This window comes from Sciurus carolinensis, chromosome X (genome assembly GCF_902686445.1).
Source record: "Sciurus carolinensis chromosome X, mSciCar1.2, whole genome shotgun sequence".
NCBI classification, from domain to species: Eukaryota; Metazoa; Chordata; class Mammalia; order Rodentia; family Sciuridae; genus Sciurus; species Sciurus carolinensis.
In genome coordinates this window covers 54,301,625-54,315,434 of record NC_062232.1, presented here as the reverse complement: position 1 = coordinate 54,315,434, position 13,810 = coordinate 54,301,625, and the positions used below count along the sequence as shown (strand labels likewise).

Here is a 13,810-nt window from a genome sequence, read left to right as displayed (position 1 = left end):
TGAGGGGTCACACAGAGCTGGAATCTGGGTATGGGCGTCAGGAGGGTTGAGAGCAGTGGAGATCATGGAGATTGTATAACTAGAGAAGATCCTGCATGCCTCATCCCTTCTCTTCTCAGATAATCAGCAGTTTCTTGTCAATACCAATTGCTCTGTTTTCCCGTTGCTGCATTACATCCGCAGTAAAGTGGGGTTGCGTAAAACAGGTGAGGAGATTGGGGAGGTGACCAAGGGCCAAGGGTCAGAAGCAGTAGGGGCATCTGTAGCTCCTAAGGGAGGTTCCTCATATCTCTACAGCTTCCTCCAACTCATTTTATGTAGGATCACTGGCCCCTTTTGCTTCCACCTTCTGTCCTTAGCTGTCCCGATTACTCTGTGGCCTCCCTCCAGACACCATCGATTTATGTGATGAATCGGGGACAATGAAGTTGCTTTTCCTGATGAAGACTCCTGGAGAATATGCCAGCAAATTCCTTACAGCTCGGGACACCTACTATGTTTGTAAGGTGGAGCGTGGGGCACCAGGTAGAGGCTTAGGAATATTCCCCAGAGATAGAGCAAAACCTTCAAGATGGATCACAAATCTTGTCCTTAAAGTAGGGCACCTTCAAATTGACCATATCTAGTCAGCCTAAGAAAGGGCACTGCCTCTATGACAATAGGTTTTGTTCACACATACTATGTTCCCCTACCTCAGCCTAGAGTCCATAACTTTCCCTCAGGTCAATACCTAAGGGGAGAAAATAAGGTACGCCAACTCAAGGTAGTGTTTAGAGTCCTGAAATCTTGGGCTTCGGAGGGGTGGAAACTGGGTGACAGGGGCTGGGGATATAGCAGAAGGCTATGTTTACAGGTACCAGACTTGAGAATGCCTACAGAGCTTTTGTGCCCCTCCTGAAGAATCCAGAACCTGAACTGCTTGGTAAGAAGTGTGATGTGGAGGGAAGAACATGGAGAGTACTGTACATAACTGTGTGATGGAAAATATAGGGTGGGACTAGTGTACCATGAAAAGCGAGTTCATAGGATCCTAGGTAAAAGAGGCAGGGCCAGGTGTGGTGGTGCACACCTGTATTCCAAGCTACTCAGGAGGCTGAAGCAGGACAACGGCAAGTTCCAGGTCAGTCTGGGCAACTTAGTGAGTTCCTGTCTCAAAATAAAAAAGGTCTGGGGATATAGCTCAGTGGTAGAATGCTTGCCTAGCATACATGAATCCCTGAGTTCAATCTCCTAGTACCGCAAAAAGAGAATGGGGACAGGGTCTAGGTCCACTTTAGGAAATTTAAACGATGTGGATGTGTCACTCCCCATGCCCCATGTCTCTGCCATCTTCTCTGTGTATCTCCATATCACCACACCATCCTTTCCATTTTAGGCCAGTTTAATCCAATTGATCATTTAAATGATGGGATGGTGAGGTCTCTAGTACTCAGAGGCATGGTTGTCTTTTTCCTCGTTTCTAGATGCGCTGCGCACACAATGTGAGTTCATGGAGAGGAGCCGAGTGAAAATGCTTAGAACTCTGGAAGCCAAGAAGATCACTCCAATTGAATCCACCCTCAATCTTCCAGTAAGACTCTCCACATGTGGCCCACTCCAGCACTCCCCTCTCCCCACTAGACCACTGAAGTTTCCTTCACCTCGGCCCCCTGGGATGAATTTCCTTTGCAAATTCTATACCTTTGACCAAGACATGTCCCTAACTTCTATTGTCTCCCCTTTGGTCCCAGTTTGTTGAAACCTTCCCTGCAGGGCCTCTTTGTTTATCTACTGACTTTCCCTTTCCAGTCCAAATCAGGAAGATCAGATGAAGATGGGCCCCCTCCCACTCGCAGGGGCCCTCCCTTTAAGACCAGAACAGACTATCTCGGTAGGAGGGATAAACATCGCTAACTCAATAAAGTGACCAAGTGAGAGCAATAATTTTGGGTATGAAATTCTTGGAATTTAACGTGAAGTTTCTTTTTAAAGACAGACTCTTTCTCCCAATATCTGCACTAAAGCTTAAGTAGGCCCCAGGCCCCGGGGAGGGTGGACGGGATCAGCAGGAGAGGGCTGTAGCGAGCACATGGGTGGGGGTGAGGAAAGACTGAAGTCTGGTACAATGAGCCTTTGAGGGACGGAGTAGGGGGTGGGGTCTTGTCAAACCAGACTACCTCCCCTTGGGAGGCCTATCTTGCAGCCCGCCTACTCCTGCTGGGGTTAGGTGGCCCTCCCCCACCATACTCCACTACCTCCCAGGCTGAAATTTCCCCACCCCCACCTATCTGCCTTTGGGCAGTCCTTCCCGCTGCCCTTCGACTTACTTGCCCTTCGCCTTTCCCGCTCCCTCCCCCTTATCCAGGGGAGCAGCAAAGCAGCAGAAACCAGAGCTGGTTATAGGCATTTATTGAATTTATTCATTTATTGATTTGACACACTTCCCCACTCCAATCTAGCACATGATACAATCTGGGTAGGCCAGGCGCTGACACAGGAAATGATGGGAACCCACAGCAGGGGTGGGGGAGGGGACAATGCAAAGGGCACTGGGGGAGGGGCTGCTTTGGGGGCTGGGGTGGAGAAGGAGCCCCAGATGGCCTCCCTGGCAGGTGCTAGTAAACCTGATCCACATTCCCCCCATCCCTGCTCATTTCCCAGACCCTCAGCCAAGCTCCCCAGCTCCCCCTTCCCTGTTTCTCCCCTCCCCCCTGCCTGCCACCACACACACTTCCACATAACCCCTGTAGTCAGGGAAGGGGAAGAAGGGCAGGGACAGCTGTCAGGGGCCTTAAACAGGGAGGTCTCTGTACCTAACTTTATCACCCTAAATCCTTCCCTCCTTCTCTTCTCCCCCCTCCCGCCCCCTCCCAGGCCCCAAGCTAATTCCAGGCCTTCGATTCATTCTCCCTCAGTATAGCACAAACCCACATTGGGGCATACAAGAGTGTGGCTGTACCCCAAAGCCACATTCTCCCAGGCACAAGTTGACAGAATGAGGGGATGTGGCTTAGGTTTTTCCCTGGGGAAACTCCAATCTATTTATGCACAGACCCTTCTCTAGACCTGGTCCAAATGGGAGCTCTTAACCCATGTTCACTTATTGCTCCCCACTTCTCCCCAACTTCCCCATGTCTCCCATAGTATTGTCTGTAGTGTTTGTATCATGTCACTATGACAAAGCCTTCAGAAAGAAAAAAAAAAGCATTCTCCCCAATCACTAGCACCTTGCCACTGTTAAAAATCTCTATATTTGTGTTTATATTTCTTTAAAAGTTTATAAAAAGCCTTTCTGTTATCTGTAGCTTTCCAAAGGTGATTGGCCTGGCGAGCCACTCCAGTGCTCAGACCTTGGCCCTTCTAGGTCCCCTGTTCCCCCCACCCACCCCACACCACTGGCCTAAGGGGCCACTGCATAAAAACCCCAGGCTCAACCTAGCCTGGCCCAGCTCAGATAAGACTCTCTACAAAAAATTCCTGCTCCCAAAGGCAGGGGTAAGGCCACTGGTGACTTCACATTTCCAACAGCATTGCTGGCCCCTGCTACAAAGCCTAGGGAGTGGGTATGGGGGAAGCCGAGGATGGCTCCTGAGAAAGGGCCTTACCCCCTAATTGGCACAGTGAGAATAAACCCTCTTCCCTTTCCCCTCCCAGCCCCCTCCCCCATATTCCCCATATGGGGCAGCTTTTTCTTTATAGTTTCCTCAACACCCGTGTGTGATTAGACCCCACCCTAGCTCTAAAGCAGGGTCCCAAATTCCTGGGGAGGGCTCAAGGGAAAAGAGTGGATATAGACACGCCTGGCTCCACCTCTGAAGCAGGGGACAAAGCTTCCAGCCATGACTCAGGGATCTGTGGGAAGAAGAAATGGAGGGCAAGGTAAGAGATTCATCTGGGGCAAGCCAACTTCCTACTGTTCATATTCACAGCTAGGAAAACTGAGAATCCCGCCTCCAAACACACCCCTTCTGTGCTGCTTTCCGTGGGTACTGCTGAGGGGCCTGGTGGTCTCATTTGGAAACTGTCACTCTAATGTGACATCTTCTCCAATTCCCCAAGAGCTCCATTTTCCCCTTGTTCTAAATCTCTCCCTGGCTCAGATGATGGGATTAACTGGGCATCTAGGAGTGGACATAGGTTTTGAGATGCTACAGTCATTAGGGGGAACCATACCTGGTTCAAAGTTGAAGTCCAGTCCCTCACCCCCATCCATGAGGTCGCTGATAATGTTATCCATGTCACACTCCAGGTTCTCCATATACATGTCAAGATCTAAATCCTGAGGCATTCTGTCTTGGCTGGCAGCTTCAGTAGGAGGTGTGAGCAGAGGAGTTCCCAGGGCCTTGGGGATGGGAGCACCTGCCATGACTGGAGGTGGTGCCATCATAGGAAGGGTGGGAACCAGACTGCTGGGGCCTGGAACCTCTAGGGGCTTGGGGCATAGGCCAACTCCTGTGGCCAGCTTACTGGAAGAAGGTATCCCCCCCAGCAACAAAAGTGTGGGGGCCTGGGACAGAATGGGATCTACCTGGGTCATGAGGACATCAGCAGGGGGTGGTGGAGTATCAGAGGTGAGCAGGGCCTCCAGAGACTGGGAGCTTGAGAAGCACCCTTCTGCTGACATGGGCCCCTCTGCTGGGCCGAAGAGAGAGGCGCTGTAGGTGTGTAAGGGGCCAGGAACCCCAGGATGCTGCAAAGAGAAGCCAGAGAGACTGCTCCGAGATAGCAGGGAATGGGGAGATGTGAGATTGAGCCCATCTAGCAGCTCTAGATCTTCATTTAGGGTGGGAGGGACACCCCCTGCATAGCTGCTGACTGAGGCTGGTATTTCCTCCTCTGCCAGCACCTCAGACTCTGGTCTCATGGGGGACAGGCGAGTGCTGACAGTGCTAGCGTTTGAACTGCTTCGTGGACGGAAGGTGGTCCACACATCGGCTTCTTCACGATTTCGAGAGCAAGGGCTGCCTGACCACTTGGAGAAGTGGCCAATAGGGCTTGTTGGAGTGGCACCTTCAGGTGGAGCCGGCAGCACAGATGGTTTCTTCTTGGGGGCCTTGCTGCGGCCCCGGAGCAGCTTGCTGCTGCTATCCATAGAGGCAGCCCTGCGGCGGGGTGCCTTGCCGCTCTTGCCTCCCTCTGGGTTCAGCATCCACCAAGAGCTCTTGCCGGTGGCCTCGTTGTGAACCTTGATGAACTTGCTGTGCAAGGACAGGTTGTGGCGGATGGAGTTCTGGAGGGGGCAGAGGCAGCAGGAAAGAGAAGAGGCATGAGGTGTGTGTAGGTCGGTGGCCAGTAATCTAGTCAAAGGGGAGGAGAGGAAATAGCAGGAGGGGTGTCCCAGAGAATAAAAGAAAGTCAACTACGGGGGGGGGGGGGGGGGGGGGGGGGGACAGGCAGAGAAGGAGAGGGGGAGGAGACCATTCACAGTCCCCTTAGGTCAAACAGCATAGCCTCTCCTCTAGACTTCTCTACACAGGGAGCAACAGAGACAAAGTAACAACCTACTGCAAAGGGTCTGGTGCCCACCCTGGAAAAGCCAGGCTCTGGTGGGTACCTGGGGCTGGTGGGAATGGAGGAGCCTTATTCCTATCCCAACAAAAACTAGGTTCAGATAGGAAAAAGCATTCCATAGTTCTACCCTTTCCTTGAATGCAGGCTTAGGTGTAGATTACAGAACAGTGGTCATAACAGCCCAGGACTCACCCTTGCTCTGGGCCAGTTCTCTGAATAGGCTGAGGGACTGGGACTTCAGCGCAGCTGGTGCTCCATTCCCCATCTCTCTATGGGATTGGAAGACACCCCCTACCTTTTCTGAATCCCAACCTTATTTCTGCCAATAGGCAACAAAAACCCTTAACTACCTTCACAAGGCACAGTCTAACCCTCCCTCTTTTTCCCAGGAAGTATCTCCTCTCTCTAAATCTGACTTGTTCATCAAAACCAACCTTTAGTCCCACCACTTTTATAAAAGTGGTTGCTTGACTTTGACTATCAAATTTCATATACAGTATTTTTAATCTGTTCCACACAATTTTACCCAGTCTATACTGTGTGGCTTATAGTTTCATGTAATTAGTCTCATCAAGTGTAAGTGCCAAGGGCACTAACAGTCCCACAGCCCCCAATAGTGGCTCTTTAGAGAACCAGGCCCACAGTACACCGAGCTCTTAGTACATATTTGTTGCCTGATTGGTAGGTGGCCCTCCGGCGAAGGTGGTGAGACCCCGTGAGGCTCTGTCAGCTCCTGAGTATTGGAAGCCATGTGTTTTCTCTTCCTCACTGGTGACATTCTGCTGGGATACATACTTTTTTCTTCCCCCAGTGGCCCAGGGAGCAAGATCCAGATCGGCAGCTTCTTGAGCCCCTGTGCAGCTTATTTTTACTGGTTGCCGCAGGCTAGTTAGAGCCAGTTTTGGTCCCTGCTCCCAACCTCTTTTCTCCTCCCTACCTCCTTTCCCCCACTACTCCTCAGGAATTTATGCATAATCTCTACCCTTAGGGGCATTTGACCTCCCACATGGAGCTCTTTGGAAATTTAGAAGGAGCCTGAGAAGTGCTCAGAGCTTTGAGTAAGGAGAGTAGAGTAACGAGGAGGCTGAGGCTATGGACGGCCAGGAACCACTCAAGTGTCTCTGGTGGTGATCTAAGATAAGGAGACCCTTTGCCTGGGGAAGGCTGCTTGAGCAGCTTTTTGTTCCAGGGCTCTTTAGCCAACAAACTTGTCTAAGACCCTGTGGTTGTGGCACTCCAAATACTCTGGCTGCACTGATGCTTCTAGCTTCTTCAAGCCTTGGGCTCTTAGTAACCAAGGACCACAGTGACTTCTGGCACCATGATTCTCCCCTTTCTCATTCTCTAACTTTGAGTCTATTGAGGTGGCCCGTTCCTTTTCCTACTACTTAGCAACTTTGAGGCCCATTTGTTCATCCCCTCTTCTTTAGACCTTGGAACTAGCAAGTGGGAGAGGTCCAAAGTGGGAAAGGTTAGAAACCCATAATTTTTGAGCGTTGGGGGGGATGGGAAGGGTGACAGCTAATTGCTCCCCAAGCCACGCCACCTAACCGAAGCTTTCTTGTTCTAAGTGAGTGCCGCCCCCTGGTGGGGTGGGAGTAACCTTGGCATGTCATCAGGGAAGCCAACTCAGGCATGAAGCTTCCCCTAGGGAGCAGGGTGGGTGCTTCCAAAGCCCCACACTCAGTCTCATTTGGTTTTGCAATCACTCCAATGAAAGCAAGCCCTGCAATCCTTAGAGAAACAGGATTTATAGTTAGACCTGAGTTCAAGTCCTCATTCTACGGATGGTAGGTGAGTTTCCTAACCTTTTGTACTTTAATGTCCTAATAAGCCAAATGTGGAATCTCAGAATTGCAGTTAAGATTAATAAAATGATTATTTTAGTGGTACTAGGAACTGAACCCAGGGGCACTCTACCAACTGAGCTTCATCCCAGCCCTTTATTTTGTTTTTGATACAGGGGACTTGCTAAATTGCCAAGGCTGGCCTTGAACTTGCAATCTTCCTGCCTCAGCCTCCGAAGTTGCTGGGATTACAGGCATTCAACACCAGGCCCAGCTAAAATGAAAAATGTAAAAACTATTTTGTAAACTATAAAGCCCCATGCAAGTGTAAATCCTAAGGAGGAATATACTCCCACAGTATAACTAACAACTCATGGTTATTTCTTCTACCCCGGAAAATGAACCTAAGGGAAAAGAAAAACAGCTGTGTAGGCAGGGTCCAAGGAGGGGAGCTCTTTATGAGCTGAGACTGTGGCGTGGCAGTCTACCCAGAAATAGTGCCAAGGGTCTCAGTCAGCTGTCCTGTCTTCTGTTGTGTCCAGCCCCTATGCACACTGCAGATCTGATCTCACAATCTTTCATACCTAGGGGAAGACACTCTGCTCATTCCTCCCTCTGTACTTTGTTGTATGCTGACCTCACCACCCACAGAGGTACAAGATGTCAGTTGGGGTAGAAGCCCCCCCCACCCCGCCAGCCTTTGTGATTAGAGCCCATATTTCCCAGTACAATTTTTTTTCAGAGTAGCTTGTGAGTTCTTTCCCTAGTTTCTTCATGGAAGGCCAAGGGAACTCCTAACCTTCGACTCTAAAGTCAGAGCCCTACCTCCTTTTTTGTGAGTAATATTCAACAATAAACCAAAGACTTTCCCCCAAAGCTTGGATAGCCCCTTAGAGGGGTGAGTTTCTAGGCATCATAGGGAATACTAAGGCAGGTAGCAACTCACAGACCCTTTCCCGTGTTAGATCAGATACCTTTCACCATAAATAAAATCTTTTTAACTTTTACCACCCACTCCCTCCTCCTGGGTACAGCAATCCCAGAACAGTACCTCTACATTGAGTTACTGGGAGGCAAGCAGGGAATCCAAGTAATCCCACAGGAATGGGAGAAAAGGTGTTGGGGTGGAGGTGGGGGAGGAGGAAAGGCTAGGTTCATGTGGGGAATCCACACAGTTCCTTCTGCACATAGGATAAAGACTTCTCTGTGGGAATAAATGTTTGGGGCAGCCCAAGCCAAGGTGCTGGGAGTGTTGAGCAGGGAGTAGAGAATTTGATTTTCTTCAAGGCAGGGACAGTGTCTTAATTCATCTGTGATTCTCCAGCATCAAGCTGAGTGTGGCATATACTATGTACTAAGTAAATGTTTGTCTAACTTAAGATTGAAGGTGGATCTCTGGGCGTCCCAAAGGGGTGGGGTGGGATGGTAAAAGAGGCCCCAGAGTAGGAGGTAGAGGGCTAAGAGGCCCAGGGGTAGGTAGACAGAGGTAAGGGGGTCATAGTTACCTTCCATCCTGCTGAGCTGTTGCTGTCACCCTTGTCCTTGAAGTAGGGCACAGTGCGGACCATCCACTCATAGATCTGGGCGAGTGTCAGTCGCTTCTCCGGGGCGCTTTCAATGGCCTGGCTGATGAGTTCTGCATATGACTGATTTCCCCAGGCATTCCGGCGGGAGCCTCCCTTCCGAGGACCTGTTACAGCCCCCAGGATCCCCGGCTGGGGGCCCCCTGCCGGCTCTGGGAGCCGCGAGGGCAACAGGATCGGCTCTGGGTGCCCCTCCGTGTGTACCTTCTCTCCCAGACCTGGCTCCACCTCGGGCGGCTCGGAGGGCTTGGTAGCGAGCTCTGGTCTAGGAAGGGGCCAGGTGCAGGAGCGGGGACGGCTCTGGGGTTCGAAGTCGGGATCGAGGTCTATGATCGCAGCAGCCTCTGTGGCTGAATTCTTATTCCCTGGATCCATACGTGGAGTTGGACCTCCGCGGCTCAGCGTTCAGTGGAGCCTGCCACAGTCCCTCACCATGCCTCCCCCCAGGGGGGAAGCACCGAGGGCCAGGAGGCACATTCCTGCCAGTCCCCAAAAAGTCACGAACTTCCCCCTCGCCCCAGGACGCTAGCCCCCAAAACTGTCCCTTCCACACAGTTCTCTGATCCCCTTCCCTACTACAGTCTGCAGCCTCAGAGCTCTTTGCCTAGACACCACCTGTAACCTCCGCCTAGCGAAGACACTTTTTCTCCAACCTCTCACTCAGCTTCCTGCTCTTTTAAACCTGAGGCACGGTATCCCCTCATACATTGCGCTCCCATCACCGAACGTCTCCTCAGCCGCAGTTCCCTCCCCCTTTTAAGTTGCTGCCCCCCGGACACTCCTCCCAAATTTCCTCCACCCGGATCACTGCCCTCCCCCACGCCCCGCTCCCCCGCGTCACTTGCCCCTCCCCTGGCTCCCCCTCCCCCCGCCTCTTCCCTTCTGGTCACTCTTAATAGGGTCAAGGTTCTCGCGGCCCCAGCCTCCCTTATTCCTGCACCGATTCCCCTATCAAACCCCCCCACCCCCCCGCCCCCCGGGTTTCCCTTTTGTTTTGCTCCAAGCAGCAGCCCCCGCCTGACGTCTCTGTTTACCACTCGCCGGGGCAGCCATCTGCGCACGCGCCTGGAGAGCCAGTTGGGAAACCGAGTTCTTCAGTCGTGCCACCCTGGTCTGTCCTGATGACTACATCTCCCGTCCTACCTCGGGACCAGGAGCTGGGTATGGGCGGCAGGAGAGCGGCGTGGCAGGATATGGGGAGGTGGAACTTTAATTATTAGAGGTCGTCGCGAACTCTTTTTCTTTTCTTTTAAAAATTACTTTCCTCCTCCTCACCCCCCTTTTACCCCGTTCCTTGTGATTTGGGGTCGCCTAGGTGGACGCGTTGATAGATGGACCTTTCCCTCCTTCAGTTAAGAGAGAGCAAGAGGGGAAAATATCTCTACAAGAAGGAGAAAACCGAGAAGCAAGAAGCAAGAAACTGACTAGAGAATAAGATGTATGCACGTTGGGGACTTGGGTGGGGGACTTATGTAACATAAACAAATGGTTAGCTGGTGGTGGTGGTCTCTTTCATCCCCCTCTACCTCCATACAGTTTACACGGGCAGTGAGATCTGTTTCCTCCAACAGGCTCCTCTGACCTGCCTTTAAATATCGACATTTTTTTGGTTCCCATGTTCAACGGCTTCGCTTCTCATTCAACAGGTCTCAAACGGAACTTTTATCTGCACCCACACCCCTATCCTCTGGCTACCCTTAATCTGTGAATTTGGTTAGTGGTTGTCCTGGTCTACCAAGTCTCCCAAGCTAGACTTACCTTTGCCTTTTCATCTACCTAATTTACTACAATCCAAATCCCCGTTGGAGACCTTATTTATAACTGGATTTAAATTGCAATATCCTCTTAATTGAACCTCCTTCCACCAATCTTTTCCCTACTACAACTTGTATTTCATGCTACCAAGGTGCTTCTAAGAAGCATGCCTGGGCAGGGTGCGGTAGTGCACACTTGTAATCTCAGCGACTGGGGAGGCAGAGGCAGGGGGATCGCAAGCTCAAAGCCAGTCTCAGCAATTTAGCGAGACCCTAAGCAATTCAGTGAGACCCTGTCTCTAACTAAAATACAAAAAACGACCGGGAATGTTACTCAGTGGTTCAGTGCCCCTGTGTTCAATCCCAGTACCAAAAATAAAAACAAAACAAACAAGCAACAACAACAACGACAACAACAAAATGTGCCTAGTAATTACAGCTAAAATTTATGGAGGGCTTGTGTGTCAGTCCCTGTACTAATTGCTTTGCCAATGTTAGCTCGTTTACTCCTCTCATCAATCTTATGAGGTAGGTACCACTATTATCCCTGTTTTGTAGATGAAAATGCTAATAATACTCAAAGTGACTTGCTCAAGGAGATTGAAGAATGACCTAGGAGGCAGGAGAACTGGGATCATATCGCTTCTATGTGATCATTTGATCATTTAATTTTGCTACTTAATACTGCCTCTGATTTCCTGCATTCCTATGTGGTAAAGTTCAAGCTCCCTGGCAAGTCTCTTCATACTCAGGTAGCTTCACACCTTTCTTGCCTCATCTTTTGCTTAAGCACAATATTCCCACCAGCCAGAGTTTACCACTATTTCCTAGAAATGCTATACCCTTTCATACACTGCATCCTGTAATGTCATCACTCTTATAATCCCTTCTTCAATTCTCTTATTTTGTAAAACTCCTATTCATATTTCTCTATCTCCCCTCAGGTGCAATTAATTCTCCTTTTACTGCGTTCCTAAGCACCTTGGGCAGGCTCAGGTTATACAGTGCAAACCATACTGTTATTTTTCTGTTTCTCCCAATAAACTGAGCTCCTTGAGGGCAGAGACATGTTTTATGTATCTCTGTGACTTCAACTCTGGCTCATACAGTAGACAAGAAATGTTGGTGGAATGAATGAATGAAAGGGATCAGAAATCAAATGATATTACACTTAGACATTTAACAACTTTTAAATAAACATATCATATGTAATCTCCACTTGGCCATATTCTGATTTTCCTATTAGACAGCAAGCTTCTAGGGGCAGGTACTGAAATTTAACTTGTCTACCTTTTGCAGTATTCCCTGATACACATTCTGCTATGTTAAGGCTTTCCTCTGGTGAGAAAGGATATCCATGCAACCAGGACTTTTCAGCAGTATCAGCTCATTGGGCCTTCACAGTGCTGTTAGCCTTCCCATGGTAAAATAACCATCTTAATTCTATACATTCCTTTGTTCTTCTACTCCAATTTGTGTTTGTTGTCTACCAATCACCTACGTGGTGCATCTAGTAAGTGCTTTTAGAGTGGTGAATTCAGTAGAGGAGAGAGCCTGGTAGGAGAGAGCCTGGTGGGCACTAAGTTACAAGGCACTCTCTCTTCTAACTGAAACAGGTGTGGTGGCAGATCATGGAGAGTTGCTGAGATGGGGAAATGGCAGGGTGGGGCAGGCACCTGTCCTAGCTTGAGTTATATCTTGCATTGTTTCTGTGCATTTGTTTGAAAAGGTCCACCTCTTCACTAACTCATGTCCATCATCTCCTTAAATTTCCAATTCAAAGCTCAAAACTTACATGTTCTTGGAAACTTTCCCCAACTAGCCCAACCTGACAGATCACTTATCAACTTTGCACCTCCTGAACCTCTAGGAACTCCATTTATATTTAATTTTCTGCTTGTGGTTATATAGCTTCCCATTTCATGAGGGTATATTGTCTCCCCCACTAGATTATAGACTCTAACATCTATCAACAGATGTTTGTTGAGCCTTCACAAGATGAAAGTATATCTTGAAATCTTGGACAGATTAAAAATGATCATAAGCCATAGGACCAGATGTTTTAGGAGAGTGGGCAAAAGGATTGGTGGGTGGTAAAAACACCATGACTTTAAAGCTAGAGAGGTCAGGGTAACTCACCTCATTGTTATGGGAGTGTTAGATACATGTCAGTCAAGACAGAGTCAGCAAGGTGACCTTGGAAAATAGAAGAGACTTTGCTCAGGAAAGAAGACTAACAGGAGGCCCCCAGAAAACCACTGCTGTCATGAACTATGAACATATCTGACAGGATATGGGAGGTGCAGCCTTTTCTCCCAGCTTGAAACCCTAAAGTATATGTTCTCAAATGGCTCCCCATTCACCACTTGTTTTTTTCCTCTTGAAGGTCATAGGGGTTTGGCTCTCTTGCCTCTTTCACTGCCACCACCCACTCTTCTACCTGGGTGCCACCCCCCAAGCCTGCTGCCAAACCGGCTCTATTAATTTGAATTGAGATAGACATTTCCCCACTTCTTTGTTACCCTGCCCAGCTCTGAAAAGACATACAACCCCCACCTAGAATTTTTACAGAATTTTTTTCTGGTAACCACAGGGAAAGATGTAGTGGTGGACATAAATAATAATGAGAAAAATCCCAGGATTCTCAGAAAGCACCACTTCTACTTGTCCCTGATCTTCCCAGATGTGTATGGAATATGCATATTTTTGGTTGCCCTCTTCCATTAGTCATTTACCGTGTGTTTCTGTGAAAGAGTCCTAATCCTTGTCTTAAGAAAACACCTTCTCAACCTTGTCTATGTTTTTTAAAAATCTTTTTGGTTAATAAACATTTCTCAAAGTCCCGTTTTGTAGACACCAGATCAGCTAGGCACTTTCACATAAAGTGAAGCCCTAGACTGAAAGACTCAGATTTTAGCCCTGAATAGATTTGAATTGGTACCACAGCTAAGTTTGAGGCAACTTTCAGTTCTTTCTGAACTCTGAAAGTCAGTCCATTGTAGTGAAAAGAGTACTAGATTTTCAGGAGATCTAAGTCATTGTCATAGCTTTGTCATTCTGTTGACTAATAATAGTTAACCCTAATAGCAGTAAGTAACACTTTTTTAAAATTTTGTGTTAGACACTGTGCTAAGTGCTTTACATAAATTGTCTGATTTAATCTACATGTGTATAATAAGCTTAATATTATTACTTA

The 13,810-nt window shown here is 48.9% G+C and overlaps 2 protein-coding genes across 3 annotated transcripts; one reads left to right on the top strand and one right to left on the bottom strand.

Moving 5' to 3' along the window:
• Positions 1–222: 222 nt before the first annotated feature.
• CXHXorf65 (chromosome X CXorf65 homolog) lies at positions 223–1,910 on the top strand. The gene is made up of 3 exons (XM_047536088.1): positions 223–525; positions 854–922; positions 1,464–1,910. The coding sequence occupies exons 1-3, from the start codon at positions 423–425 to the stop codon at positions 1,736–1,738; spliced, it is 447 nt and encodes a 148-aa protein (XP_047392044.1). The 5' UTR covers positions 223–422; the 3' UTR covers positions 1,739–1,910.
• A 467-nt stretch (positions 1,911–2,377) lies between these two features.
• Positions 2,378–9,664, bottom strand: Foxo4 (forkhead box O4). 2 transcript variants are annotated; one of them, XM_047537178.1, is made up of 4 exons: positions 8,783–9,664; positions 4,508–5,209; positions 4,153–4,321; positions 2,378–3,831 (listed from the first exon to the last, which is right to left on the bottom strand). In XM_047537178.1, the coding sequence occupies exons 1-4, from the start codon at positions 9,233–9,235 to the stop codon at positions 3,824–3,826; spliced, it is 1,332 nt and encodes a 443-aa protein (XP_047393134.1). In that variant the 5' UTR covers positions 9,236–9,664; the 3' UTR covers positions 2,378–3,823. The 2 variants fall into 2 exon arrangements, with proteins under 2 accessions (XP_047393134.1, XP_047393133.1); XM_047537177.1 differs by having other exon boundaries at positions 4,153–5,209.
• Between the last annotated feature and the right edge of the window lie 4,146 nt (positions 9,665–13,810).